This window comes from Peromyscus eremicus, chromosome 2 (assembly GCF_949786415.1).
Source record: "Peromyscus eremicus chromosome 2, PerEre_H2_v1, whole genome shotgun sequence".
Taxonomy (NCBI): Eukaryota; Metazoa; Chordata; class Mammalia; order Rodentia; family Cricetidae; genus Peromyscus; species Peromyscus eremicus.
In genome coordinates, this window is record NC_081417.1 from 150376081 (window position 1) to 150402451 (window position 26371).

Below are 26371 nucleotides of genomic sequence, written 5' to 3' on the forward strand. Positions count from 1 at the left end.
AAATACATCCCTTTTCTCATTGTGGTTTTTCTCCTGTTGTGCTTAGGGATAACACTTTTTTCCTCTTAAACTAAATTTGCAGAGCCCTCTTATTCTGTAGGAGTTGTTCTGTCCTGTTGTGGTTCTGAAGTCACGTGCAGTTTGAGTTTTTTTCCCAGAGCTGTAATTTCAGAAAACTCACGCTGCCTGTGGCCACATTTCCATTGTTTGAAGTCAGGAATTTTAGAGAGGCTCACACAGGGTTCACAGCATTCCTGTGTGCTCACCTGCTCAAGCCAGTGAGGAAAGGAGCTCTTCTTGAGGCATATCTCCAGTTTTGAGACTGATGAGGATGTTGAGGTTTGCCTGTGTTCCCCCTCAATGGCGCTGTCCCATCTCCACATGGTCGGGTTACAGAGTAGCATCAAAATGTGCCATGTGCTTGGCAGCCCGGTCATGGCAGCCCAGTTTGCCCCGCTGGGTCAGCTCTCTTCTTCCCAGCACCACAGCCTTTGCTGCCTTGGGATTCTGGGGCATGCTCTGGTTGGTGGGGAGTGACCATTCTTTGCAGATGGCCAGAACATCATTTATTACATGCTAATTCCATTGTGCTAGAGGGAAGCTAGCTGCAGTTGGTTGCTAAGCTGTTTCAAAAATACCTACACCCCACCCATGTGGGCCAGGGATCATGTGACGGGAAGGTTCCCCTTTGACCTTCTGTGGCCTTCCTCTGCACACTGGCAGCTAGAGTCAAAACCTCGCTGCCGGGGTATATTTTGAGCTCTGAGCTGAGGAAGGAGTTTGTTTTTGCAGATTGGCACCCACCAGGCCATCCGTCCTTTGCCTTTTTAGGACCACACCAAAAATAGCCATGGATCTGTTTTACCAGGCCTGGAGGCTCGGCTTGCAAACATCAGTCACTGTGTTTTGTTTTGTTTTTTAAATTCCTACCTTTCTTCCTTCCTGTAGTAACCCAAAGGCTTCATTCTTGGGTATTCCCAGACTTACTCAAACAGAGGGAAGACCTCAGAACTGGGAGAGCTGCTGGCCACCCTGGCCGGGCCTAGGGAAGAGGTAGAGGAAGCGTCTTGATACTTCACCAGCCTGCTGATAACCTCACCAAGTTTGTTCCAGTATATTCCTCCTGACAGCAAGCAGATTGGCCACCCTCTGGAAATAGAAAGAGCCACGGGGATGGTATGGGGTGGGGTGGGGGGACTTCCACTCCAGCCCCAGCAGTAACTGCACTTGGGACTGCTCCCAGAAATTGTCCAGGTGGCATGAGGTCTGCAGGGGCATGATGGGACAGGACTGGTCAGAATGGCTGGGTATGATTACACCTTTGGGCCACAGAGAACATCTGTGTTTAGTGTTGGCTGTGGTGAAGGGGGCCAAGAACCTTCCACCCTCAAGTATCCTGTGTTACCAGGTCCCCTTTGTCACTAGTGGGCAGAATTAAGCTTAATACTGTAGTTACAAGCTATCAGTCAGCAGATTAGCTGGTGAATGCTAAGCATTGCTACTTTTCACTTAGTATTGAATAATCTGGAAGCTACATTTGCAGTATTAGCTGGAGCTCATTCTTGTCGCTGGGTGATGGAGCTGTGCTGGGTCCAGAGACCTCAGAGACCACCCATGCGCTTGAAATCTTCGAGGTCAGGCATGTTCTGCTGCTTTACCATGCTCTCTGTTGTTAGCCTTCATTACCAGCATTTGAGACAGTCTAGGCCAGCGATTCGAAACCTTCCCAACGCTGTGACCCTTTCACACAGTTCCTCAAGCTGAGGTGACTCCAACCATACATTATTTCGTTGCTATTTCATAACTGTAATTTTGCTGCTGTTATGCATCGTAATATACATGTCTGTGTTTTCCAGTGGTCTTAGGCAACCCCCGTGGAAGGGTCATTCGACCCCTGGGCTGAGAACCGCTGGTCAGGCAAATATTTTCCCTCTTTTATTTCATAGACAATGTAAAATCTCCTCTTGCCTGATGAGGTCTCGACTCAGGCAGGGAGGAGGTTCAGGAGTTGGGTCAACAGTGATGGTATCTGCAGTGCCCTGTTCAGCCTGTGCCCTGGAAGGTGGCACTTTTATTCCTTGGCTCTTCCTTCCACACACCATCACTGTGGAGCACGGTCTCTGCCGGTGTCTTCTGGAACACTGCTTCTTCACCTGTTCACGGGGACGGGCGTTGAGAACTGCCGGACATGATTATTTTCTCTCCGTGTTGTTATTCCCGTCGGCGGGGTGCGGTCGTAGGTGCTGGTGACGGACCTTGCTCTGTAGAGCTGACAGGTGTGTGTGTGTGGGGGGGGGTTCTGGGAGGAGCACCTGGCTGTGGTCAGCTTTCACTCTGTGTGTCTGTCAAGTAAGGTACACAGCAGGCATGCCTACCTGTGAAAGTGAAGCCCGTAACAGCTGTGCCTGCCTCCCAGATGACACTGTGCCCCTGTCGTCTGTGCTCACCCACAATTGCTCCCCACCTTTGAAATGGCTTCTGTTTGACTAGTCTTAGTCTCCTCTCTCCCCAAGTATCCCAACAGTACAGAGAACAGATTCATGTTTGGTTTGGGGGGTTGGGGGGTACATGTCTCAAGGAGGACACTTGAGATTTTATCTTTAAAAAAAAATGTGTTCCAGTTCATACCATGTTCCCATGCAAGGCATCTTAATATAAAAACCATGTTTTCTCTCTCCGTCAAAGCCCTGTCTTTCTTGGGGTTTGACTCTGCCAACCTGATATTTGGCTTGCTGGGGGTAGGGGGGTTCATTGCCTTGCCTGGAGCACAATCTCTTGTGGCCCTGAACATTCTCTGGATGGTTATACCCAGGTGGGAGAATGTAGCCTCTACCTTCCGTCCATCCTGGGGTTTGCCAGTTGGTCTCTACCATACTCACGCTGTTCTGGGGCACCAGCCCATCAGGTTCCGTTGTATTGATATTTCTGAGCTTCCTGTAGAGGGCCTTGTGTTTACAGTCCCATTCTAAGGGAAAGCATTCTAGTTCAAGGTCTTCAACAGTACTTTAATGAATGCATACTTGGAAGGTGTGGGGAGCCTTTTTATGCTAGTTTCTGCTTCTGAGTCAAGCAGGCCAGCTGATCTTGGGCTCTGAAGGCTGAGGTGGCCTTGTGTCACCTCCCAGCACCACTTACTACACGATAATGGCCTGTCATGACTCCAGCCTGTTGTTGATACAGGGACGCTGACACTTCAGGTTTGTATCAAGGTATAGTGGAGTGGCCCGCCAAGTCAAGAAAAAATGATAGTATTTGCTCTGAGGAAGAGGGGCTTCCTGGGGCCCCCTCATCTGCCTTGCTGTCCTATAAATGTGAACGTGAACTGATTCAGTTTGATGAGTCCTAGTCCGTGCAAAATGGGAATCCCTCATTCTATCCAATTTAAAAAAGGAATGAAGGGGCCAGACATGGTGGCGCATGCCTTTATCCCAGCACTCGGGAGGCAGAGGCAGGCGGATCTCTGTGAGTTCAAAGCCAGCCTGGTCTACAGAGTGAGTTCCAGGACAGCCAGGGCTACAGAAAAACCCTGTCTCCAAATAATAATAATAAAACAAAGATAAGCGAGATGAAAGACTGAGGAGATGGCCCAGTTAGTTCGACAGTAGCTGCACAAGCTTGAGGACCCAAGTTCAAATCCCCAGATCTACTTTATAGACGGGAGGCATGGTGGCCTTCATCTGTGGTCCCAAGTGCTGGGGAAACAGTGACAGAACAGTCCCTGGAGCTTACTGGTCGGCTAGTTTAGCAGAATCGGCAGGCTGTAGATTCAGTGAGAGGCCCTGCCTGAATGAAAAAATCAGATGGCAAGCAGTGGAGGAAGACTCGACATCCAGACACCAACCTCTGACCTCCACACACACACACACGCGCGCACACACAAAGAAAATAATTTTACCTCTTGTGGTTCAGCCCAGACAGTAAGAGCCCAGAGCCCAGTGGTAGCGCAGCTCTAGAGCAGTAACAGTGACGTCAGTGTGGCCAGCGGTCCAGAATATTCCGCAGACAGGCATTTTATTCTCTGTCACCTTTAGTCAACTACCCAGTACACATTTGTGACTTTTCAGAGGGTCCAGGATTCAGATGGGAATTGTTTTTATTGTTCTCACATTTAGAATTCAACTCTATTCTTGGGGAAAAATAAGTAATGTTAGTCGGGAGCCATGAGACGATAAATTCTTTTTATGGGTCTTGTCACGGGTAATCTTCATCGAGTCCTTGTTTAATCTTAAGTCACTCTGTGAGGTGTAGATGCGAAAGCTGAAGGATTGGGGCAAAGGCCTCCTAGAGTCCATGCCGAATGTGCAGTCAGGGAGGGGTCACACCGTGTTGATTCCTACTATCTCCTTCCTTAAAACAGAGCCCCACAGTAGACCATTTCTGACAGTGAGTAGGCCTGGTGAACAGAAGACGCTGTCCGAACTGCCACGTTGGCAGTCTGGAAGCTTCGTTGGCAACTTTGGGTGGCTGCTCTTGCTTCAGGCCGATAGGTTTCTGCCAGGTTAGGGCCTGATGGTCTCATTCTCTCAGCCTCAGTTCTGAGGCCTAGAAGTGGAGGAGCCTCACTGTGGATATCCTTCTGTTGAGGGCACTACTTTCAGGAACCCCTTTTCCTGGCAGAAGAGGAACTGATTTCTCTCAGGTCTGAACCATACCACCTCCCACTGTGGTAAATACACCTAGAGAACAGAGCAGGCTCCGCCTCCAGCACTGAGTCCCCAGGGCTGCTATAGCAGTGGGGAGTAGGACTGGACGGGGGGGGGGGGGGGGGGGGGGGCCTAGAGGCACTTTGAAATCTTGGGTAGATACGGATACGGTGCCTCTGAGTTTCCTCCATTATAAGATGGGGCCACTAAAACCTATCTCATGGGGTAAGTGGAAGATTCAGGAATATGCTTCCAAAGTGCCAACAAGTGAGGCAGGGAGGTGCTTAATAAATGTTAGTTGACTAGGTGCCTGAGCTGGCCTACTCTGGTGATCAGATGGCTGAATACCCTAATTGTCATCACAGAGCCCTCATCCAGTGACTGATGGAAGCAGATGCAGAGATCCACAGCCAGGTGCCAGGCCGAGCTCCAGAAGTCCAATTGATAAGAGAGAGGAGGGATTCTGTGAGCAAAGGACATCGAGATCACAATGGGAAAAATGTATAGAGATGACCAACCAAACTAGTGGAAATGCGTGAACTGTGGACCAATAGCTGTGGAGCCCCCATGGTACTAGACTAGGTCCTCTGGATAGGCGAGACAGTTGTTTAGCTTGAACTGTTTAGGGGGCCCCCAGGCAGTGGGATGGGGCCCCCTCCCTGGTGCATGAGCCGGCTTTTTGGAGCCTAGTGCCTATGGTGGGACACTCTGCTCAGCCTTGGTGCAGGGAGGAGGGGCTTGGACCTGCCTCAACTGAATGTACCAGGCTCTGCTGACTCCCCATGGGAGACCTTGCCTTGGAGGAGGTGGGAATGGGAGGTGGGTTGGGGGAGAAGGCTGGGGGGCAGGAGGAGGGAGGAGAGGGGAATCTGTGGTTGGTATGTAAAATGAATAGAAAATCTCTTAAAAGAAAATAAATAAATGTTAGTTGATGCTATGCTACCTTCACTGACTTTCTAGAACCTGAATGCTGCCTGCCCACCTAGAGGTCGTGCTCATGGCCCATGCCGCCAGGTTGTTTTCACAGGTGCACCCGACCTCGGCTTCCACAGCAGGGCAGCTCTTGATGACAAGGACTCAGCTTATTTAAGTTGGAGCTGGAACTGGGGGGGAGGTTATGCCTCCACTGAGGCCCTTCAGTGGTCATGGGAACAATCCGCCCCCACTCTCCCTGACCTGGAAAAGCAGAGCTCCCAAGTAGGAAGAAACCCTCTGCTCCAAATTGAGTTGAGGATCTGTGGATATCTGTGGATATTGTGTGTCCACTGAGGGGCTAGTCTGGAGCCTGTGTCCACTGAGGGGCCAGCCTGGAGCCTGTGTCCACTGAGGGGCTAGTCTGGAGCCTGTGTCCACTGAGGGGCCAGCCTAGAGCCTGTGTCCACTGAGGGGCCAGCCTAGAGCCTGTGTCCACTGAGGGGCCAGCCTGGAGCCTGTGTCCACTGAGGGGCCAGCCTAGAGCCTGTGTCCACTGAGGGGCCAGCCTGGAGCCTGTGTCCACTGAGGGGCCAGCCTGGAGCCTGTGTCCACTGAGGGGCCAGCCTGGAGCCTGTGTCCACTGAGGGGCCAGCCTGGAGCCTGTGTCCACTGAGGGGCCAGCCTGGAGCCTGTGTCCACTGAGGGGCTAGTCTGGAGCCTGTGTCCACTATGATGAGAAGTCTAACTCCAGGGTCCTAGCCTGCCCGCTGCTCTTTGCGGCTGCAGAGTGTGCACCTTTGTCCTCCCGAGTGCCCTGAATGTAGAAATTGCTCCCAGGGTAGGGACAGGGGTAGGCTACACAAATTAAATTGTGGTTGGAGAGTCAGGTTGAACAAGGATGTGTGGTGATATTGTGTTCCCCAAAATATTGTGCACCCTAATAAACTTACCTGGGGTCAGAGAACAGAACAGCCACTAGATATAGAGGCCAGAAAATGGTGGGCACTCACAACTTTAATCCTATCACTTGGGAGGCAGAGATCCATCCGGATCTCTGAGTTCAAAGCCACACTGGAAACCACCAGGTATGGTGACACACGCCTTTAATCCCAGGAAGTGATGGCAGGAAGCAGAAAGGTATATAAGGCATGAAAACCAGGAACTAGAGCTGGTTAAGCTTTTAGGCTTTTGAGGAGTTCAGCTGAGATCCATTTGGATGTGAACTTAGAAGCTTCCAGTCTGAGGAAACAAGATCAGCTGAGGAATTGGCAAGGTGAGGAAGCTGTGGCTTGTTCTACTTCTCTGATCTTCCAGCACTCACCTCAATACCTGGCTCCAGGTTTGTTTTTATTAAAAAGAACTTTTAAGATGATCTTTAAGGTGATCTTGCCTCTGGGTCATTTCATGTCTCGGCCTTCACCCTCAGCCTCCAGCAGTGCCTGGGAGTCAGATCTTCCAGATCCATTCTGCATTTCACCCTCCCAACACCTCGGATCTTCTGGATCTTCTACTAGAACATTGTGATCCAGATGCACCTTCCCCAAGTTGGAGAGTCCCCAAGGCTGCCCACCTCTAAGGGTCTTTCCCAGTCTCTGAATGACTGGAGCCTTCTCCCCCACCTCTTTGTTCTGTGTCTTTCCTTTGAGGCTGTTTGAGCCCCTCCCCTGCTAATACCTCACGTCCCTCACACAGAAAGTACCCGTCCACACGTGCCAGGAGCTAAGGACTGCACCGAACTTCCAAGCAGAGAGTGGATTGCTTTTGTACACGTCTTAAAAACAAATGTCTCCAGTTGGTGCCCTTCCCTTGCCAGGCCACCTGGGTTATTGTACTTGCCAATCAGGCTCCTGCAGAATTCTTAGCCAGGTATCTCTAGGATGCTGGTCTGAGTTGGGGTGTCTAAAATATGCACCTAGGTGAACTTAAAAGTGAAAGCCCCAGTGAGGCTCAGCTCTTGCCGCTTCCTGTGGCCTCAGTTTCCCCACAGGGGAGATGAGACCACCTGGTGAGTTAGATGTTATGGGCAGAAAGCTTTTGTCGTAGTGCTTGGCTTGTAGTAGCTGTCTGTGGCTTCTGGGGACTCGTTTGGCATGCATGTACTGACTGCCTTCTGGAATCTGCTTTTCACTGGAGAACTGGGCACACAGGCAGTGCTCTGGATCCTCCCTACCTTGGGTTTAATGTGCACATCACAGGTTGTCTGCTGAAGTGGGGAGACTACTGTGTAGTTGTTCCGAGAATCTCAGCCAACTGCTGAGCATCTGAGTTGGGATCAGCCCCAGCCTGTGTGATTCCAAAGCCTGCCCTCCTGCCACCGTCTGTGGCCACTGCTGCTCCCAGGAATAGCTTTTTCCTTGTCACTGCAGGTCTCCAGCAGATGGCTGACGCTGAATACAGATGCCTTCACAAGAGCTAATGCCAGTAGGCTGCACTGCTCGGTGTTCGTAGGGGCCTTTACCTCTGCACACCTCAAGGGTGTCTGGCCTCCATCATGAAAGAGGAAATGCTAATGGGGATGGAGCCGTTCTCCACATGACCCTGAAGCCAGGTGCCAACACCAAGCGGCCACACCAGCTAGGGCTAGGGGTGGGCTCCAGACACCCCAACGCTTTGCACTGCTTTTGGCCAAAGTGTTTTGGGAGGTCAGGGCCCTCATCTGGCCAGACACTTTGCTCAGTAATTGGGTGGTTTGCGGCTGCCCACTTGCTACATGTGTTTGTAGGCCTGTTGAGCTGGCAATTAAGGCTCATTAGAGACCCTGTCAGTCATAATGTGCACAGAGCCTGCCTGGGAGAGGCCTCCTGAAGGGCTGGGGCCATCCCGCCCTAGGCCTCTGTGAAATTGGTCTCTGCAAATGATTCTGGATGCTTAGTGTGCCGCAGAAGAGGTGTGAGTGGCTCTCGTCACACGCCAGACTGCCAGTCCTGGTGGGCCTATTACCTTTTATGTAATTGAAACCTTTAAGCTAAGAGCAAAATTGAAGTTACAGATGGTGGCAAAGTATCAGATGGAGGCCCGGAGTTGGGGACCGGACAGCAGGCCGCTCTTTCCAGATGCTGAGGCAAACAGAGGAGACCAAGTTGTCCTTCATCTCCGTCACCCCACTTTCTGGATGTCTTGAGATATTTAATTACTGTTGACTAGAAGCTAAAATAGCATTCCCAGTTAAGAACACAGTCCTCAGAAGATTGGCCCCAGGCTGGAAATGATTATCCTTCACACAAGTCAGTCACATACACCCCTACCCCCATGTGAGGAGGGGTGTGTGATGGGGAATGCTCCAGCAGTGAGCTCCTTCACCCACCTGTAGCAGCCCAGACCTTCCCACCTGCAGATGCTTAGGGTACTTGGTGGTAATTGTATCCTGTACCTTTGTGTCCCTAGTTCCCAAGGAGCCTCCCTCTGGCTCCTGAGAGCCCATAGGAGGTAGTGGTCTGGCTCCTGAGTGTGTAACATAATTCCTGACCGAGTGTCAACCATAGGTGGACATTGCATATAAACAGTAACCCCCTTTCCCACCCCCCAAATTTGTGATGAGAGCTGTACACACTTTGCAAGCTGTGTGATCAGAGATGAACGGGGAAAGGAAATTCAGGTGGCTCCTGGAACTGAGTTGTGTGACTCAGAGGACATCAGCCCCGGCAGGCAGTAAGTTGGTCTGAGTTAGCTGGGTCTTGGTGCACCCAAAACGTCCAGGTGAGTCTAACTAAGTAAACTGTCTCAGCCATAGGACCAGTTTCCTCCGCTGCAGGGAAGGTTTGGAATGTGCCTTGTTCTCAGGGGACTCTGCAAAGTTGCCATGGAGGAGGGGCTTCATGCATTGCAAGGTGCAGACCATTCTGACAGTATAATGAAGCTCAAGGAGGTGACAGTATACTTGTTTGGGGTTCTGTGCCAGGAGAGTGGAGGAGAACCACAGCCTGGGGAGCAGTCAGCCGGTAGCCTCTCCCTTCCTGTTCAGCTTGCTGAGAAGTATGGCCCCTTCAGAAGTGGGGGGCTCTTCTCAGGTGTACCCTCTGCTCGCCTTTTCTTCCTCCAGCAATAGTGGAGTGTAGGGTGAGCCATGCTCAGCCCTTGGTGACAAAGGTCACCTCCGGTACTTCCCTAAGGCTACAGTGCATTGTGATAGAAAGAACTTTGGCGATGAGTCCAGGAGAGAGGCCGGTATGCTGGAGGCTCTCTGGGCGTGAGGCAGACTGCTGGGGGCCATGGAAACTCGTTTCTCATGTTCAGAGGGCCTCCAGCAAGCTGGGCAGAGAGTGTGTGGGAGCAATGCATAGCTGTTAAACCTGGGAATTGATCCTGGTTTGGGGTCTGGGTTTGGGCTTCACAGGTCCCTTGCGGATGGCAGGCGTAGGCACATGCTCGTCCTTCAGACTGATCTGCAGTTCGTCACAGCATGGAAGCATGCCGTGAGAGTCCACTGCTCTGGGGCCTGCTGGCCTGGGGAAGCCACGTCAAGTCAGGGGCAGTGACCTTGCACTTCAGTGGAGAGAAAGTGTTCTTGATGTGCCAGTGGCACAGGACCTGGGCGTTTCTGGTGGGGCGGGTGCTTTCTCAGCATCTCTGTAGAGAACAGTCACTGCCCTAGAGGGAACTCGGTCCCCAGCTTGACACTTTGGGAACTCCCAGATTTTGACTCAGTAGAAGAGTGGGAGCCCAGGCCATTCATTGTCCCGGCTCCTGTTAACCCTACATAAGGCTGCGCTGCACTGTTGGGAGGCGGAATATCCCAGGGAGTCGAGTTAAGTGACTGGTTTAAAGAGAGCACTCTCAGATTGCATTGAGTTGTGTGACAGCCCAGAGAGAAAGTATCAGAGGAGTGTCAGCCATTCTGGGAAGGCCACTGCCTCTTCCTGGCTGGTGGCCACATGGCCAGTTGTCGCCTTTGTGTGGAGCACAGTGGTAATGCCATTTTTCTGTGCCATTTCGTAACACCTGCCTATGCATGGGGACATGTGACTGTCAAGAATCCTACGTCCTAGTTTTCCTAATTCTCTTTCTCTTTAAAACACCAGGAGTGTGTCCCCTCTCAAACTTAGGGATACCCACCAGTGGAGAGTGCAGCCTGGCTCCTCCTCGGCCAGGTGGTCCTCTGTTGACTTTAAGGTATCATCTGAGGCTGCTAAAGGTGGCAAGGGCGATGTGCCCTTCTTGGGAACTTGAACTTGGTAGCTGCCTTTGGGTCCCATGTTCTTTCCATTCTAGTCTTGCCAGAGCCCCACAGCTTTGGGAATCTTCCCCCAATTAACGGGACTCCTAGCTGGGTGGGTGCAGGGCTCTTCTGTGGCCATCACTACCCTTTTGTATTTGTGTTTCAAATTCCATCGTTCCAAAATGTTTGCTGCTCAGCAAGTCTCAAGTCCTCACTTTTGTTTGATACAACTTTCTCGTCGGCCTCCCATTGGTTTTTATTCTGCTGTGCATAAGAAATTTAAGTTTCTGGAATTGTAGATAGGCTCTGGGTTGTTGTTGTTGTTGTTGTTGTTGTTTATTTGTTTGTTTTAATTAAAGCTTGCCATGACATTGGAAGGGGTGTTTTGAGAAGCTTTGCTGTTTTCGTTGGTGCTTGAAGAACCCTTAGAGAGGGGACCAAGGGCCAGACAATGAGGAGAGAGCTTAGCCGTCCTGGGATTTCACTGCCACAGCCACACAAGTCAAACGCAGCTCTCAGAGAAGGCTGAGGAGGAGGAGGAGGAGGAGGAGGAGGAGGAGGAGGAGGAGGAGGAGGAGGAGGGACTGTGACGGCCCACAGGGGCAGTTCTTCTGCACACAGACCCTGGCCTTGACCTGGCTTCTCCTAAGCTTTTCTTGTTTGCGGTCCGCCTGGCCCCTTCAGCGTAGTGTCTGCTGTTGCTGTTGGAAACCAGAGAACTGTGCCTGGAGAGCTTCTAGCCAGGCGGGTCTGATGAATGTTCCCTTCGCTTAGATTCTGTGTTTTGGTTGATAAGGAAAAAACAAAAACATAAAAGTGAGTTGGAGAGAACTGCCCCCCCCCCCCCAAGGACCAGAGGCAGAAGACAGCATTTCCTCTCCAGCACTGGCAGGCCCCGTCCTGGCCAGGGAGTGCCTAGGTTGTCCATAAACAGGTTTGGTTTGGGAGACAGGTGAAAATAGTTGGTAAGAGTATAACATGCTCAGTCTCCTTCCCCTGATGTTTGAACTAGGCCAGGAATGTGGGCTGGGCAGCTGGGGGAGGTAGTTGTGAGAGGAATTTGGAGTTGGGATGCTTGAAGAAGCCAGGGCGTTTGCCATCTTCATATTGCCCCTTTAAATTAAGTCTTTGTGGGGCTGAAGAGATGGCTCAGTGATTAATAGCACTTTCAGAGGACCCAGGTTCAATTCCCAGGACTCACATGGCTGCTCACAACTGTGTAACTCCAGTCGGGATCTGATGCCCTCCTCTGGCCTCTGCGGGCACTGTACATACATGATGCAGACACATGTGCAGACACAACACTTATCCTCATAGTGGTGCATGCTTTCAGTGCCAGCACTTGGGAGGCAGAGGCAGAGGGGTGCAGCTCAGTTGGTACAGAGCTTTCCTGGTACACCCCGAGTCCTGGCTTCAGCCTCCAGCACTTCGTGAATTGGGTGTTGTGCTACGTGCTTGTAACCCCAGAGTTCAAGACAAAGAAGCAAGAGGATCAGAAGTTAAAGCCATCCTTGGCCACATAGGAAATTCAAGGCCAGCCTGGGCTACATGAGACCCTGTCTGTTCTGTAGTGGTTAGGTGCTAGCCGGGAACTGACATTGAGGAAGACATGTGACGTGGGCAGTAGGCAGTAGGCAGTTAGAAAACCTGGACCGGGCCCTCCCCACCTTCAAAGAACAGGCTTGGGGAAGATGAGTGTCAGGGATCGGTTGGACAAGGACTGGGCAGGAAAGCAGCCCCAGAAGGGAAAAGAGGAGGCCTCTGACTTGAACATGGAGCTGGGAGAAGCTGATGGAACTGTGATGTCCTTTCTGCCCCACAGGGTACATAGTATGTACTTGGTGGAGGGCAGGGCTTGGCCCTGGCAGTTTGTGACTCACAGATTTTGCTTTATAGAGGCTTTTGATGAACTCTGAGACCCCTGTCCTGGGTGACCACAGAGCTGATAAATCAGTTAAGCACTGGCTGTGAAATGTTCAAGGTCTGAAACTGACCTGGAGCTTCCCAATGGCTTGTGCTGTTGGAACCCTCCTTCAGACACAGCCCTAGAACTGAGTAAAAAAATAGAGAAGAGTGTGAGCCACACCCTTCTCCCCATGCCTGACACACTAAGCTGCACCCTGAGTGTGTCTTCTCTGCTTTAAGTCCGTCTTGATCTACTCACTTACATTCTAAAGAGCTGGACCTCCATGGCTTGTCCAGAGTTCCAATGCTGTGTCAGTGTTGGGCATCTCATCTCTGTTTTCTGTGGGTCCCCAGTCACCAGAGCACTATGCCCACCCCTGGGAGCCATCCAGGAGCAAGACTGCCTTGCCCGCTGTCTCCGAGCCAGGTCTGTGGCTCACTCGTATTTGGTATGTCTAAAGTTGGGAAGGGACTTTTCACACTTGACATGTACATGTAACAGTGGTAATAGTGCCTATTACCACCCTACAGGTCACCATATTCACATGAGGTTTATGGAGGTCTTTCTGCGCGGGAGTCTGGTGTCCAATGAAGAGGAGCAGAGGTGGGGCTTGGAGGAGCTGGGGGCCACACCCTCCTGGGGGCCACACAGAGAGCAGGCCTTGCTGGCAGTGGGCACAAACCCTGCCACACAGTCCTCTCTTCGCCCCGTCTTCCCAGCTTGACTGGGTTGGGACAACTTGCCTTCCTGGCCGTCTGTCCTGCTGTATGCCTCACAGGGACGGTTCTAGCCATGTGCGCGCGCGTCCATTCTCACACTTGCCCTGGAGGACTCTTGCCGCAGAGCTGTGTGCTGGTGCCCTCCTCTTTTCACCACCGTCTGACATTCACATGTCCCCCCCACCCCACCCCAGCCTCACCCAGTGTCCCCAGGTCCCTTTCCTGCCCTGGCAATCCCAAGTGTCCCATTGGCATGCACCTTCCCACCTCCAGTCTGTTTCCATGGCTGGCCGTGCTGGCCGAGAGCAGCCTGTGTCTGCACTGTCGCTGGTGGTATCTTTGGTAGCTCATCCTGTGCCTGCAGCAGGCGCTCTGGTACTTAGTGTGTGGGAAGAATTGCTCTGGGGGGTGTTCCAGTCCCCCAGTTGCTGGGTTAGGAGGCTGGTGATGGCAGACCAGTCTGAACCTGTTTGGTTTCCCACCGTGGGTTGTCTTTCTGACACATGCTGACATGTGCCACTAGGAGCTTGCGTTCCTTCCTTCCTTCCTTCCTTCCTTCCTTCCTTCCTTCCTTCCTTCCTTTATTTTCATCCTTGGTGCAGGGGGCAGGGGCTTGGACCTGCCTAGGCTCAGTGTGCCGGGCTCTGCTTTATTTTTTTTAAAGCCTATCTTCGAGGCCTTGGGGAAAGCAGGATCTGGCTGTAGGCAGAGCCCTCTGCTGGCTGTTGGGGTCTCCGCACCTACCCCTCTCCTGGAGTGGGGCCAGCCAGGACTCTCTCAGCCGTGATTTGACCATCACTCATCTGCATGTGCACCCGAGTGGACAGGGTCTGCTTTCGATCCTTATCTCTCCGGTGGCGGGCTTTCAGCCAGCAGGCAGATCAAAAGGTGGAATGTGTTCACTTGGCCATTTTTTAAAAAATCAAGGTCCAAGGGTTCACTTCTGAAAGACGAGGGCGCCGGGGATTAGATTATCCAGAGAGTTGAACCACTCTGGCCTTTGTGCCTTTTTTTTTTTTTTTTAAGGGTTCATCTCAAGTTTCTTTTTCTGGTTGAACAATTTTTTTTTTCAACATTAATAACTAATGGAGAAGAGGAAGAGGCAAAGTAGAACCATATGACAGCACACACAGGCTTGCTTGTGGCCGGAAGCTTCTGATTTGTGTCGCCTTTCATATGATCAGCTGTTGGGGTAGATAGTAGGAAAACACGCCATTTGGGCAGGAGCAGCGCTGCGATGCAGTTCTTAACCCAGCTGTGTCCCTGTGCCCTTCCGTAGATGCTGGCTGCTGGCGTGTGTGACTCTGTGCAGCTTGTCTCAGGCCCCCGTGTGCCCCTTCTTTAAAATAAATAGTCTCTATGAAGACCTGTCGTGGGGATTGGAGGGGGTAATGCCAACAGACTTGATCCCACAGTAGCAGACACTCATCTCCTTTATGATTTATCACCATTATCTGGCATAGGGTTGTTGCCTAAGCTGGTCTCGAACTCATAGAGTCAAGTGATCCTTCTGCCTTGGCCTCCTGAGTAGTTGGGACTATGGGCACGTGCCACTGCCCTGTCCTGTCAAAGCTTGCTTTTCTGTGATCGGACTAAACCCAAAGCCAGGTACCCAGCGGTTCCAGCCCCTTGGCTAGTGGCCACTCTCTCGTGCAGTAAAGAAAGCTGCACTCTGAGCCTTCCCTCTAGAGGGAGGACAGGCCCTGTCCTGGCAGCACAGTGCTACTATTCCAAGTCACTGGAAACTGAGTTGAATTCCCAGCAGCCTGGGTTGGCCAACACTCTGAGCTAGGTAAATGTTCCGTACAAAGGCCGGTGATGGCGGGTAGGTCAGATGTGCAGTTTGGAGAGCAACTGAAAGCCATTTGTGATAGCTCTGCTCCTCACCTTAAAGGCTGCAGAGCCACCGCAGAGCCGTGGCACAAAGTGGACTCCTAGCTAGTTGGACCTGGTCAGGCATTTAAATTGCTCCGTAAACTTATGGTTCGTGACACCCTAAAGTGTGACACAACCAGTGGGTGGGAAGCGCTGAGGGGAAAAGCTTTGACTAGTTGCCTGGGTTTCAGAGATGAGCAGTCATTGTCCTCCAGTGTGACCTCAGGCACAAGACCCCACATCTACTCCCGTGGGACCTGAGCATAGATTGAGAACCCTCTGCAGCCAATGGGACATGGTGCTTGGCCAGGGGTGCCCTCATGGCCTCTGTGGGCAGCATTAATTAACCCAGGAGCATTGACAAGGAGCAGGGAAGACTTGTCTACTGGTGGTGTTGGGTGGGACAACCAGCTCAGGAGCATTCGGGGTCCTACTGACATCAGTGTTACTCCAGGAATCCCTATAAAGAAGTTGGAGTACAGGATGGGTCTGCATAAAAGGGGAATGTGATCGATTGTTAGTTTGAACAAGTAAAAATAACTATCCCGTGTAACATTTGAGACAGGGTTAGACCAAAACGGTCTTCGTTGTAAATCTGAAATCACATTTAACTGATCATCTTACAGTTTATGCACCAACCCTCAATGGGAAGGGTTAACAGACTTGCATGTTGGGGGGATATCTAGTGGGTCAGTCTTAGAAAGGTGGAAGGATGGCAGGATGAGGGGCAGGACTGGCGGGTGGTGCCCCAGTGCCCCTGGGGCAGTTGCTCCCTGCCGTGCTGTGTAGCCTGTTCTTGTTCCCAGTGAGAGCCGTAGTGTTGTTGCTCCAGGATAGACTGTCTTTGACCAGAAGAGGGACCGATGCAAATAGAATTGAAAATATGGCCCAACTTGAGAACTTCTGCTAAGGGATGAGAGTGGGGAGAGAGCCAGCCGTGACCCACTCATCCCAGGTGCTTGTGCGCTGTCCATGTCCATGTCCTGCAGAGTCTCCGTGGTTTCCACTGTCGGGACTTGTGGGCTTGCAGAAGTCAGGGTCAGCTCTTCAGGGGTGGCTGGTCTCTGGCATGGACTGCCTGCTCTTTGTGACAGGTTTTGTTTTTTTTTAAAGTTTATTTTTATTTACTTATTTTTTTATTTTTTAGCAGAGCAGTGGCCTGTGATCTTCTGATTCTTTCTAACATTGCTGTGACTCTTCAGGCTGGGTTTGGGAGTTTGGTCTGGTAGTGGGTTCTTTGTTATTTGAACACTGAGGATTGAACTTAGGACTTGGTGCATAGTAGGCAAGCACTCTGCCACTGAACTGTATTCCCAGACATCTATTTTTTCTTGAGACAAGGTCTTCAGTTATTCCAGTTGGCTTGAAGCTTAGTCTACAACCCAGGCTGTCTTTGAACTTAGAATCCTCCTGCCTCAGCTTCTCAAGTATCTAGGATTATAGGACTGTACCACCAGGCCTGGACGTGCCGACATTTGAACTCACTGGCTCAAATCCTTTTTCTCCCTCAGTAGCTAGGACTACAGATGCACACATCTGTTCCCAGCTGGAAACGGAGCCTCTTTGCCGTACTGGCTGGTAAAGGAGAGCCATCCCTCGGCACTGTCTGAAGCAGCATGGTGCATTGAGGTGCAGACTATTATTAGCAATATTAGTGGGACATCGGGTCCAAACGAAGAGAAGTAGGAGGAGCCAGGGCTGACTTGACATAGATGTTTTCACTGTGCAAGGAGTCCCCAGCAGCAGCCCAGTGGCGTGATTGGGTCCTTGGTGACAAACTATAACATGAAAGGTGGCATGCTGGTACCAGGGTCATTTCATTGGGCCCTTAAAAGGCAGTCGGTGCCTCAGACTCAGCTGCCTCATGGAAGCTTGTGGCACACTCCTTTCCACGGCTAGGGTGTCCCGGGTGGAAGGCTAGCTAGAACAGAGCAGCAGTGGGGGCTGGGAGGAGCTGTGCCCCTTTGTGTTTACTGTCCAGAGAGACAGAATGGAGGATCTGGGGAGCCACCTAGCCCTGGATTGGATTTCTATATTCACTGCTGGCTGTTGGTGTGAACCCTGGGCAGCTTAAGGACTCTGGGCCTCAAATCTATAATCTCTAACACAAGGTAATGGCTACCTACTTCATGTCCTGGTGTGAGCATTCAGGTAAACAGCATGCTTTGCCATACCTGGCCCAACATTGTACACAATACCTAACAGGCACCTAGCGGTGATAGAGTGATGTCACGAAAGCTAACTTGGTGGTTGGTCGGGTACATGGGTGCACATGGACCACATTTATGAAAACAAGCATGTCATACTTTGACTGGAGGCATGTATTTCTTCTTGGGAGCTGATGTATATGCAAAAGATGGACAATTCCATGAAGCAAGAGATGCTCCAGTGCCAAGTGGCACTTTCCAAGCTAAGCCGTGATGGACCCTAAAGACAGCAGCATGCAGCATCAGAGCCTGGTTGTCCTAGTGGTGCTGCCTTTGGGAAGGACACAGGACCCAAACTGCTGATAGCCTCCTCTGCTGGCAGTCCCCTTTCCAAGAGTTATTGGTGTATTAGTAGCACCTTGCCTGGTAAATGATGAGGTAGGGTCCCCATAAACCCAGACCCTGAAATGAGAAAGTCAGGACATGGAAACTGGAAGTGACTCAACAGAAAGGCATCCGCTTCTGCAAGGGCTGCCGTCCCTTCCTGGAGTACTTTGGTGGAAACTGATGTTTGTGTTGGGAGGAGGCCGCCCCAGCCTGCTCCCTCAAAGGCTGTGGTGGGCATTGGCAGGACCCTGTGGTTTGTTCCAGCCACCTGGGCTGCAAAGTTGTCTTCCCATCAGCCTCAGCTGTGCATCAGGTGAAGCTGCAGAGGTGAGCTGGCTGCTCTCTGCTGTAGAAAGAGTATGGACATCCACCTCTGTAGCAGATACAGCTGGCTATGAGCAGCCTGGTAATGCTTGGCCAGGGGCCTGGAAAGTGCTGGAAACTCCACCCAGCATGGGGGAGCCTGTGGGAGTTCTCCGGAGCCTGGTTATTCTTTGAGTTCTTTGCATTCCTGTGTATTTGAAGTGTTTGCCTTCTTCTCAAGGCCTAAGCTGGTATTTTGTCCACCAGAGACCAATACCCAGCACACACGTCCTCATACTCATAGACCACCCTGGTGGTCAGGTAATTAAAGCCACACCCGGGTTTGGAAAGAAAACTCCACGACAACTCACGAGCAGGTTTCTTTGTAGAGAGATACAGTTGGTGTTGGGTACATGTGGAGAGGAACAGGCAGACTCAGAATTTTGGCAGGGCACTACAAGCCGGATGTCAAAACCTGACCTCGAGGTGACAGAACCTGGATTGGAGGTGCTACTTTAACCACATTTCTCCCTGTCCCCTCATTTTGCCAGGTCCCCAGTCTGTGTGAAGATCTCCTGTCTTCTGTTGACCAGCCACTGAAAATTGCCAGAGACAAGGTTGTGGGCAAGGATTACCTTTTATGCGACTACAACAGAGACGGGGACTCGTATAGGTGAGCTCACACAGCAGTGCTTGCCTCTGCTGCTCCAGGACTCTCCATCCCTTCTGTTGTCCTTTCTCCTCCTCCTCCTCCTCCTCCTCCTCCTCCTCCTCCTCCTCCTCCTCTTCCTCTCAGCTCTCCATCCAGTCCACTACCAAGCATGTGCAGGTGCCTCCCCAAGCATTGGACAGAGGGCCATCGTCTTGCCATCTAATAGAAGAGCCACACCTGTTTCAAAGCCAGCTGCCCCATGGGGTGGCATGTCCTTCCTTCCTCGCTCCCTTCCTTTGCCATCCACCACATGGACTGCTGTAAGAGGCCACGTTGATATTGGTCCCTGCCCAGGAAAACACATCTAGTAGCTGATGAACTATATTGTGATCCATATAGCCAGTTCAGAGCTGGCTGGGACCTTGAGGGAGCCCAGAAGAAGGACTTTGTGAAGCAGATGATGCTGGGCTGGATGTTTTAATAGGTTAACTAACTAACTAACCAATTAGTTTGAGATGGTCTCACTATGTATCCCTTGCAGGCTTGGATCTCACTATGTAGACTAGGCTGTCTCAAACTCACAGAGATCCTCATGCCTCTGCCTCCCAAGTGCTGGGATTAAAGGCGTGCACCACTATGTGTGGCACACTTGGGATAATTTCCCTTAAAAATTCCAAGTGTGAGAATTCCCAAAACATTCTAGGATTTCCCTGGGGCTGCACACACTGAGTTTGGGCTTAATGGAGACCACACTGTGCACTCTTTGGAGAGAGCTGGTGTTGGAGAAACAGGCAGAGTGACTGAGAGCAGCAGTGTGGCTTCCAAACCAGCGCTGGGACTTTAGCCAGTCCCTTGTCATCTCTGCTCTACTAAACAGAAACAGTAGTGGTCAGTCATCCAGCAGAGCATACAGAAGCATCATTCTTTAAGTGTCACCTGTGTTTCAGATCCTGTTCATGGCTCTTTTCCTGGAGTCTGTCCTGTGAGGTCCAGACAGATCATAATGTAAGCACATGCATAATGATAAAGATTGCAAACATATTGCTAAAGAGAACAGGGCAAGAGAGGGAGAGGCAAAGTAGGTAGCCAGGGGTGTGTAGGCGGAATTTTCTGTCCCGCCAGCCAGCTTCCAAATAACTACATAGAGACTATTATTACTTATAAATGCTCGGCTGATAGCTTAGGCTTGTTACCAACTAGCTCTGACAACTTAAGTTAACCCATATTTCTTATCTATGTTCTACCCGTGGCTCAGCACCTTTCTTCAACACGGTATATTCATCTTGCTTCTCCCTGAGTCTCCTGGCTGGTGACTCTGCCCTTCTCCCTCCCAGTGCACTTTCCCTGTCTGCAAGTCCCACCTGTTGGTTTTAATAAGCGGGGCTGTTACAGTGTGAGAAAGGATAGCTGGAGGAGTGGCCAGAATCCTAACACCGCCTAACCTTTTCCTGCCTAGTTTTGTCTGTTTAACTCTTTATTAAAACAATGAGAGCAGCACATCTTCACAGTGTACAAAAAGATTCCACAAAAGGGACATCTTGGTCACAGTCATGCTCTAGAATGCTGGAATTAAGTCTGAACAGGTGGGGAGTGTTGCAGGAATTTTGTGTTGTGGTGTGACATTCGGTGAAGTCAGACGTTGGTTCGAGAGGTGGGGTTCGCATTCAACTGGTTGGAATGGATCAGAGAGTTCCTCAGAACTCGAGAAATATTGGCCTCTGGCAAAGAGGACTGAAAGGTGGTGCAGGCCCTTTTGGAGCCAGAAGCGGATGGAGACTGCCTCAGGTTCTTATCATCGTATTTTGTCCCCGAGTTTTATTTTATAATAGACAGTGAAAGAAATCACAATAGAGGAGCTCCCTGGGCCCTAAGGCCTGGGTAGAGGCAAGCTCACTGGCATCTAGAAGGATGTTGGGGGCAGGAGCAAGGCCTGTAGAATAGGGGCCTTGAAGGCCAGGCTGACCTTCTCACATACTGGAACTCTGGGATGGCGCAGAGCTTATCCTTTGTTTGAAGCTGAGAGATCAGAGAACTGTTTTTGCTGATGTCCCTTTCCTTCTTCCAGTGGAGGTTAGGTAGAGGAAAATGGGCTGGAAGCTGGGGCTGAAATGAGTGGAGAGTGGTCTGTGGACAGACAGGTGGCAGCTGGAAGGTGTGGTCACTGTCGATGGGAGGAAGAATCCTGGAGATGGAGTGTGAGGTGCCCATTGGGTGGGTGTGGAAGTGCCATTTAGGTATGACAGGGAAGGTGTGACATGGAGAGCTGGTACTCCAGCAAATGTACAGGGGCAACCCTTGAGGAGAGTGCCTTGAAAGTGACACCCATGTGGTAGGCCAGGGAGAACATGGCCACAGAAAAAGCCCTCATGAGGCACGGGCTCATAGGGCTTCCTGGGAGAGGTGTCCTGGAGCCGATCTCGGTCAGAACTGTTTTGAACGCTCAGGGGAAGGTAGGGAAGGAAGGGATGAAGTCTGGGCTTGTGTGCCCCTCCTCCAAGTTTTCAGCCCTTCCAGGGTGCCCAGCAGGCCCCACTCCAGCTCCAGAGGCTTGGGGATGAGAGCCTACAGGGGAGCAGAGGAGGTAAGGAGAGAGCTTGACTTCCCTCTCCCCTTCTGGATCTGAAACTTCAAGGTCCTCTGATTCTCTCCACACATTTCCATCCTGTGTTTGATCGTTTGCTTAAATAAGATCCTTATGACGAGGCCCTGCCAACAGCGCTGCTTGGAACCTGTTAGCTGAAACAAAAAGCCTTCTGGGGAAATGAAAGGCCTGACTTTTGAAATCTAAGCATTCCTGTCCATCTGTCTTTTCTCAAATGGCCTCCATTTAAGCTCTTAAATGTGTTCTGAGTGCCCCTTCCACTAAGAATATTCTGGGTAATGTTATGATTTTTCCCCCAGCTACAATTACCCCGGCTCCAGGCCTAACGGCATTCGTCTGTGAGGCAGGAGGAATGTGTAACACACTTAGAGGCTTCTTACTCTTCAGGCCCCAGTCTGCATGGGGATGGGTGATCCCCGTGTGTCCTAGCAGGTTGCTTTGGTTTTTGTCTAGCTTTAAAATTTCTCAACCACGTTTATCTGTCTGTCTGTCTGTGTACGTATGTGTGCACACAATTGAGATCAGAACCTGATGAAGTTGTGTAGATGAATTTCTAAATGGTCTTATTAATAAAGAACTCAGTACCAGCTATTGGGGTGAATTCTGAAAGATCAGAGAAACAGAACAAGCCACAGCCAACCTCACCTCTCCAATTTCTCAGCTGATCTTGTTTCCTCAAACTCAAAGCCTCTGTGTCCTCATCTGAGTGGATCTCAGCTGAACTACTGATAAAAGCCTAAAAGCTTAACAAACTTAGTTCTTGGTCCTCACACCTTATATACCTTTCTGCTTCCTGCCATCACTTCCTGGGATTAAAGGCGTGTGTCACCATACCTGGCGGTTTCCAGTGTGGCTTTGAACTCACAGAGATCCGGATGGATCTCTGCCTCCCAAGTGATAAGATTAAAGTTGTGTGTGCCACCATTTTCTGGCCTCTATGTCTATCTAGTGGCTGTTCTGTTCTCTGACCCCAGATAACTTTATTAGGGTACACAATATATTGGGGGACACAATATCACCACAGAGTTGGTTCTCTCCTTCCACCATGTGGGTCCTGGGGACTAAACTCAGGTCATCAAGCTTGGCAGCAAGTGTCACCTTGCAGACTCCAGGTTGCCTTTCAGAGTGAGTCATGGCTGTGTCTTCTGTGCCCGTGTGAAGGTGATGGCAGGTGGGGTGGGGTGTGACGCGCCCTACTTACAGGTATGCCAGAGAATCTCAGAGGAGGCAGGGATGGGGGGGATGGGCTCCAGGGCACAGTCCTGGGTTCTTGCACACGGTCCTGCAGTGGCAGAGCCACACCTCGCTGACTAGTAAGTGGTGGCAACTGCCAGCACCCTTCAGCCGCCCCGAGCGAGAGCTGAGGAAAGAAGCATGTCTGGGTTTCCTTCCTTCTCTTCCTTTTTCCCTTTGTTTTGTTGTTTTGGAGCTAGGGCGCAGTTAGGTAGCTCTGACTGGACTCCAGCATGATCTTCCTGTGTCCGCTTCCCACTGCCAAGACTCTAGGCATGTCATGCCACCCCGGCTCCATCTTTTTTCCCTGTCTGTTGGCCTGAAGGACCCTGCAGAGCTTGTCAGGGTACCATAAAGGCAGACACTCCACAGGCCTTCTTCATCAAAGACTCAAGCTAGTTCTGGTCTTAGGGTGGCCTGGGCCGTTCCCCCGACCTCCATCTGTCTAAGGTCTTCAATTCTATTGGGAGAGGGGCCAAGCTTGAGCTTGGAAAGGCATTTTCTTGTTTTGTTTGGGAATTGAGCCTAGGTTCTTAAACATGGACAGGTTTCTAGGGGCCCTGCTCTGTGTAGGCAAGCACATTTGCAGCCTGGAGCTCTCAAGGGACCACACAACTCTTCCCTCTGCACTCTGGGCCATCCCTGAGAAAACTGGAACTCAACAGCCACCACCACCCCAGCTTCCACCTTTCATGTGACTCACTGCTATAGGCTAGATACCAGGAAGAGACATCTGTGTGGACAGCTAACCAAGACTGGGGGGCCAAGAGACAGCAATCAGACTTTTTCTCCCTTAACGTTAATCCTAAACTGAAAGGGTGTGAAGGCATATGACCCCTGGGAGAAAGAGGGCTGTGTGCGTCCCTGTGGGTAGCAGCATCAGGACGTGTTCATACTTAAGGGTATAAGGGCTTCTCTCCAGTTTGTCGAGTCTCTTCCTCTTTATTACTCCTTCACTTGTTAAAACATTTTCTTGTGTATGAACATTTCACTTGTATGTATGAACATTTCACTTGTATGTATGTCTGTGTACCAGGTGCCTGCCTGGTGCCTATGGAGAGCAGAAGAGGATGTTGGATCCTGTGGAACTGGAGTTACAGGTTGTGAGCTGCCATGTGGGTGCTGGGAATCAAACCGGGCTCCTCTGGAAGAGCAGCCAGTGCTCTTAATGACTGAGGCATCTTGGCAGCCTCATTGTTAATTCTCTTCTTTCTGAACACCCGCCTTTGGGAACCAACAGGGAGACCTTCCTAAAACACCTCCATTGCTCTTGCTGACCTAATGTTCTCCTGGTGTGACAGAAGGTGGTTTTAAAATGCAGCAAGTCTCTGCGCCCCCCCCCCTTTTATTTATATAAACAGTCCCTGCAGGCCAGAAGAGGGCACCAGATTTCATTACAGATGATTGTGAGCCACCATGTGGTTGCTGGGAATTGAACTCAGGACCTCTGGAAGAAGAGCCAGTGCTCTTAACCTCTGAGCCATCTCTCCAGCCCTGGCTGATTCTCTTTACTTCATGGTCTTCATGTGTGCTTAGCCCTGTGTTTTGGGTTCATTGACTATGTTCCCTAAGGAGCCAGGCACCTCCTGCCTGCTTCTATAACTGACAGCGTCTTCTTAAAATGTGTTGTCTGAGGAGCCACTCAGGGAGGCGAGGGATACCAGCTGACCACTTTGATAGTGAACACAGGAAAACACTGTTATTTGTGGCCAAGGCACTTGGCGTTCTTTCTTTCTGTTCCTCGAAATAGCCAGAGGGTAGCGAATGGTAGCCTTGTTTTCCACAGGAAGAAATGAGGGTGGAGCTAAGGTGTTTGCTGGTGTTAACAGCTGTTAGCCAGTCTGCCGACTTCTGAACCTTTGCTCTGTAAGCCTCTCCAGAAAGCCTCTTGGTGACCTGGCCGCTGAACTTGAGGCAGCTGAGCCTGGGCTCGCTGTTTACAGGCCAAGCGTCTCTGGAATGATTCATAAGACCATCTCCTCCTCCTTTGCTTCCTTCCAGGTCACCGTGGAGTAACAAGTATGACCCTCCTTTGGAAGATGGGGCCATGCCGTCTGCTCGACTGAGAAAGCTGGAGGTGGAGGCCAACAATGCCTTCGACCAGTACCGAGACCTGTGAGTTCCCTTCTGCGCCTTAGCTCTCGGGGCTTCCACGGGCAAAATCTTCCTATGAGAGGGTGACTGGTGACTAGGCTGAGCAGTCTCCCTTGGCTCTGCTGCCTGGCCACCTAACTTGATAAAAGTTGGAGCTACCTGATGCAGATGTGACCGTATTACTGTTACCATTCACAGTAGTGGGGGGGGATGGAGGGTGGAGGATGACACGACCTGTGTGTGTAAGACACAGGGCAGGTATTTTGCGCCGTCTCAGGTCCTCTCGAATGAATAGCTATTTCAGTACTATTTCTCTGTTTTTCACACAGAGAGAGTGAGGAATTTGTCCAAGGCAGGGCCAGAGCTAAAACTCAGACACAGTTGACCAATCGCAAATACGCAGTTAAGATACAGTGTAGCCTGGGCTGACTGAATTTGTGATCCCAGTGAGGAGGTTATGAGAGCACACCACAGCTCTTAGCTATAACTCCATGTGGACTGGAGCTTGGGGGCCTATGCTGACTGCTCAGTTGCCAGGGCAGAATGAACAGAGGTGTCATGCAGTGGGTCATGGCAGCCCCTCCCCAAACTAACATCTTTTCACCTCCCTTCCTTCCTTTGGTACACATATATGATACATGAATATGTTCTCGTGTGTGTATGGATGTGAATGTGGATATATGTGAATGTGCACATATGGAGACCAGAGGTCAATGTCAAGTATTGATCTCTTTTATCACTCTACTTACCCCCACCCCCACCCTTACCCCCAGATAGGGTTTCTCTGTGTAGCCCTGGCTGTCCTGGAACTCATTCTGTAGACCAGGCTGGCCTTGAATTCAGACATGTGCTTGCCTCTTGAGTGCTTGGATTAAAGGTGTGTTCCACACTTTCCATTTTACTTATTGAAACAGGGCCTCACTGAACCTGGGGGCACACCAGTTTAGCAAGACTAGCTGGCAAACAAGCCCCAAGAACCCTTATCTCACACCCACCCACCCAAGTGCTGGGGTTCCAGGCTCACACCTCCATGCCCAGCTTTATACATGAGTGCTGGGGATCCAAACTCCGCTTCTCAGGCTTGCACAGCCAGCGTCTCACCAACCAAGCCGCCTACTTTGACATCAGATGAGCAGCTGAGTCCAAAGCTGGCCAGGGCACAGCACAGGGAAGGTGTCAGGGTGCTGGTCTCAGTTCCTTTTCACTCCCATTTTGTCACGCCACCAAAACACTAGGTCATTTAGCTGTCACTCTTCAAGGAAGGGTTCCAGAGAAGGCTGTCTGTGTGTTCCATCAGTGCAATCTCATTTCAAGCTGGGTTCTGTACTGAGAATACAGCAACATGAAGTTAGTACAAATCCCCCATCTGGGACAAGGATTGGCAGGCACACTCCCGTGAAGGGACAGATAGTGACCCCATTAGGCTTGCAGACCGCACGCAGAAGGCTGATTTGGTTTTGTCTTTTTGTATGTCACCTTACAAGATGTAAAACTCACTTCTTGAGCCCTGAGGTAGGTGGGTGGGATTCAACTGCCATCTCTACTTGACTCCACCCTGCTCTAGCATAAAGGCAAAAAAAAAAAAAAAAAAAAAAAAAAAGGAAATGAGAAAAACAGTGAATTCAAATAGTGACCCTGTAGTTAGAAAAGAGGCCCGGGGCTCCAGCATGCAGACCATGGACTGGTCTCCCCGTTCGTGTTTGGGAGGGAAGGGGCTCCTTCTCAGCCTGACGCAGACAG

General features: G+C 50.9%; 1 protein-coding gene across 4 annotated transcripts in view; it reads left to right on the plus strand.

The window, feature by feature from the left end:
• Capzb (capping actin protein of muscle Z-line subunit beta) overlaps positions 1-26371 on the plus strand; it is a 106029-nt gene that overhangs the window by 52114 nt on the left and 27544 nt on the right. For all 4 annotated transcript variants that reach the window (XM_059255291.1, XM_059255288.1, XM_059255289.1 and 1 more), the window contains exons 3-4: positions 18602-18723; positions 24539-24652. In XM_059255291.1, coding sequence (XP_059111274.1) covers positions 18602-18723; positions 24539-24652 — 236 coding nt within the window. The remainder of the gene's footprint in view (positions 1-18601; positions 18724-24538; positions 24653-26371) is intronic.